Consider the following 4,537-nt stretch of genomic DNA (forward strand, 5'->3'; position numbering starts at 1 on the left):
ATCCCAGGGTCCTGGGATCGAGCCCCACATCGGGCTCCCTGCACCGCGGGGAAGCCTGCTTCTCCCTCTCCTACTCCCCCTGCTTGTGTTCCCTCTCTCACTGTGTCTCTCTCTGTCAAATAATAAATAAAATCATTTAAAAAAAATGAAAATATGATAAAAATTATCATTATATAAAAGAATCTTTAACATTATTTTTTAAAAAATAAAGTAAAAACACTCAAAAGCCCATTACCTAGGGAGAAGCTATATGATCATCTTTCTACATCAACAAATATATAGTTCATCCTTGAACAACATGAGTTTGAACTGCCCAAGTCCACTTACACATAGATTTTTCTGATAAATACAGTATAATACTGTAAATATATTTTATCCTAATGATTTTCTTTTTTAAAAAATTTAATTTGTTTAGGGGCACCTGGGTGGCTCAGATGGTTAAGCATCTCAGGGTCTTGGGATGGAGCCCTGCATTGGCCTCCCTGCTCAGCCAGGAGTCTGCTTCTCTCTCCCCAACCCTGCTCTCCCTCTCACTCTCTGTCTCAAATAAACAAAATCTTTTAAAAAATTAATTGTTTATTTGACAGAAAGGGGGGGTAGAGAGAGAGAGATAGCGCAGGGGATAGGGGCAGAGTGAGAGGGAGAGAAAGTCTTAAGCTGACTCCATGCTCAGGGCTGAGCCTGAGGCGGGCTCACAACCCTGAGATCAGGACCTGAGCTGAAACTGGGTCAGATGCTTAACTAACTGTGCCACCCAGGCACCCCCACTCCTAATGATTTTCTTAATCACATTTCTTTCCTCTAGCTTACTTCATTATAAGAATACAGTATATAATAAATACAACACACAAATCATGTGTTAATTGACTATTCATTCATGTTATTGTTAAGGCTTCCGCTCTACAGTAGGCTATCAGTACTTAGGTTTGGGGGGCCTCAAAAGTTATATGAAGCCTTTCAACTGTGAGGGGAGTCGGTACCTCTAAGCCCCGCATTGGTCAGGGGTCAACTCTGTATCTGTATTACCATATTTAAGGTTTACATATCCACTGTAAATCTGTGAAATAATTTAACTAGGTCCCTACTGATAAAAATTTAGGTTGCTTCTAATGTTTACTTATTTATTTTAAATGATACCTTTCTTAAAGTTTATTTATTTATTTATTTTTAGTAATCTCTAAACCCAACCTGGGGCTGGAACTTAACAACCCTGAGATCAAGAGTCACATGCTCTTCTGACTGAGCTCATCAGCACCCCTAATGTTTATTTATTAAAGGTAATTCTGAACATATCTCATTTTCATACTTCCTTGAGGTAGAATTAAAAATAAAATGTGTTTTCTTATCACTAAATAGCCCTTTAGATAGGTTATGCCATTTTATGGGCTAATCCACATGAAACTACCAATATTTGTCCATTTTTGAACAAAGTCAAATTACATATGGCACAACCTAATTCATTCCTATTATTTACATACTTGCTAATAATTGTGAAACATTTAGAACAACATTCATCATGATTTGGGACAATATAATCTTTTATTTTGTGAGAAAGGGCACTTGGAATTTTCCTTAAGATAGAAAATCATTTACATGCAGGGTCTGTCAATGCCATTAGGAATGACATTTGAATCATTTGCATGCTGACATGTTAGAATATGCTCTAGATCAAATGTCCAGTCCCTTGGACTCTTTTCCTGCCCGTCACTGAGTTGTCATGGCCATGTCCCTTGGTTGCACACTTAAGACTTCACATGGAGGCTACAAAGGATCAGTTTTAACACTATTTGTAAAATTCTCTCTTTCTTTGTACACTAAGGGAACTGGGAAAACCAAACCCAGTATTCCCCTCCTCTGAGCCTCCACTGGAAATTCTTTTATTGTTTCTCATATTTTTGAGGAGATTTTTGTATGGAAGACAATGTGAAAGCTGAATATATCTGTACCTCCTAGAACTTATATGCAATGCACACCTGAGGCAAGTTTGAAGTGGTACTGCTGGTTTCCATATAGAAGGGAGAATTTGAATGGGTGAAGCCTTGAGAAAGACTGCTGAGATTCATGGCCTCCACTTCCGACATGCTTCCTAATTTTTCATGAGAAACATCATTTCAAAATGCACAGGATCTGAAGATGATGACCAAACTTTTTGACAGTCCTTGTTCCTAACTGTTCAATGATGGAAGGCTTCTTTTAAAAAACAACATAATTTTAATGTTTATTAGTATATGCAAACAAAGGGTTCCCCTCCCCCATCTCTCCTTGCATTAAGAAAGCAACATTCATTGTCCTAAATTTTTAAATGTCCATTGTCAGGTTATTAGAAAAATAAAAATTTTTAGTTTGAGTATACCATGGTCACTTTGTGTTGTAGTAAATATCGATTTGGACAAAAACAAGTCAATATATATGTGGCTACTATCCAATAATTTCCTAAAAGACTTGGGACCCAGAAGATGAAGGTACCTCTCAGTTACTTAAAAGATATTTACAAAATATTATCAGAGGACTATCAGGTTCCACAAAATACTGTGTTGCTATTTACTTGATACTCTCTATTATGTCATTATCAAATCAAATCCAACATTGTAAATCAGTTTTCTCCCACTTTCCTATCCCACACTATTCTCTCAGGCACTTGGATTTGAAAACTTGGAGACACCTTTGGTATCCTTCTACCTCATCATCTGGGCTATCCAGTTACCAAGTCCTGTCCATTCCTCCTTTAAAAATGTTTTTCACAACCCATGTTTTCTTTCCACCTCTTACATCATCACACTGGCCCATATTCTCGTGACTTCCTCAGGTCTGTCAGGGGATGGGAGTGGAAAGGATGTCCAATTACACGGAGTCCAAGTTCTTCTGCTTGACTTTCTAGGTCTCCCATAGCCTGGACCCACATTACCTATCCAGTATTCCGCCGTTCTAGTCAGATCCAGCTCACTTCCCTGTAAATAGATCATGCTCCTTACTACTTCAGTCTGACATGGCAAATGCTTCTCTCTCCCGAAATCTTCCTATCTACCCATTCATCTATGTTTAAAATTCCTGCAATGTTGTTGTGTCTAAATCTCTATCACAATTCAGCAGCTATTCATTTTACTGTTTTAGTATTTGCCACCTTTTCAAGGGTGTTAGTATTTACGGATTTTTTTTTTAAGTTTTATTTATTTAAATAATCTCTACACCCAACATACGGCTTGAACTCACGATCAAGAGTCACATGCTCTTCCCACAGAGCCAGCCAGTGCCCCAGTATTTAGATTATAAACGCCTCCAGAGGAGTCCATGCATGATTTTTCAGTAGTCCTTATGGCAAATAGCAATGTCGCTCAGAGTCAATATTGATTGAATGAATCCTGCAGTCCAATGACTTATTTCTATTAAAACTTCTCAATCTACAGTCACTACCCATTTGCCTGGATTATTTTATTGAATTATCGAATTAATGAATAATTTTTTGAGGCTTGATTTTTTTTTTTTTTTTCAAAATCATGTCATCACTGGAAGTATAAAAAAGCCAGTGAGTCAAGCAGGCTAGCTGGGATTAGTGAAAGGCCCAACTTTATGCTCACCTTTTCCATCTTCCAAACACATAAATGCTACCTGGGCTGTGATGAAGGGAATCTGAAAAATCTTTGTTTTCCAAATGCAGAAAAAGGCAAGAGCCTTATTTCTTAAATTTTTTTGATGGTCTAGAACTTCCAGTTACACTTTTAGAACTTTGTTCATACGGCACAGACTGTCAGCTTACTTTTTAAGTTAAGCTTTCCATTTTCATTCTGTCCTTACCAGATTTATGCCACACTTTAAAAATATTTATACAGATATTTAGATAGATATTCCAGGACAGTCTAACGCTGTTTTAAGATGGGTGTTAAAAAAGTCATTGGGAGTTACCGCCCAAAATTCTAGTTTTGTTTTAAAATTTTTTCAGTCGTATGACAAACTTTCTAAAATCACTTATCTTATTTCCCCCTCAAAGCAAAGCACCAAACTTAAGTCTAAAAACTGTGCTCACTTCCAGGGTCCATAGTTTCTTGGATCCGCGGTAAGGATTTCGTCCTTCCTCCCTCGGCACGGGATTTTGCGGGAGGAAGAACGCTTTTCGGCCTCTCCCACCGAAGGCCTTTAAAAACTAGCAGAAGGCAAGCAGGCTGGCTGGAACGACCTGTGTGACGTCAGCCCGCCGCGCCAGCCAATCTCGGCCGGGTATTCCGCCCGCCGGGCTCCCGTGCCCTCGTCCCCGCCCCTCGCCCCCTTGGGCGAAGCTGTGTGGGGGACTTCCGGCAGGGCTGAGACTTCCGGTCGGGCGGGAGTTTCCGGTCGGGGAGAGCTTGCTTCCTCGGGTTGAAAGTGCATCCCCTTTTTAGCATGTGGCGTTCCCTTTTAGCTTAGGGGCTTCTGAGTAGCTTTTTAGGCGGGCCTCTGCCGAAAGGCGGTTTGGTGGTCCGCGGGTAGGGCTGTCTCTGTGCGGTTCCCGTTCCAGCGCTGGGCGGACGGCCTCCCGGGCGTCGGGGCTTTGCGCGCTTCCGTC

The 4,537-nt window shown here is 40.3% G+C and overlaps 1 protein-coding gene across 1 annotated transcript in view; it reads right to left on the reverse strand.

Moving 5' to 3' along the window:
• The window catches only part of CAGE1 (cancer antigen 1), a gene marked incomplete at both ends in the record, with an annotated part of 61,936 nt that extends 59,769 nt beyond the window's left edge, over positions 1 to 2,167 (reverse strand). Inside the window, 2 exon segments of the mRNA XM_044917235.1 lie at positions 1,974 to 2,110; positions 2,113 to 2,167. Coding sequence (XP_044773170.1) covers positions 1,974 to 2,110; positions 2,113 to 2,167 — 192 coding nt within the window.
• Between the last annotated feature and the right edge of the window lie 2,370 nt (positions 2,168 to 4,537).

Source organism: Neomonachus schauinslandi, chromosome 8 (assembly GCF_002201575.2).
Source record: "Neomonachus schauinslandi chromosome 8, ASM220157v2, whole genome shotgun sequence".
Classification (NCBI taxonomy): Eukaryota; Metazoa; Chordata; class Mammalia; order Carnivora; family Phocidae; genus Neomonachus; species Neomonachus schauinslandi.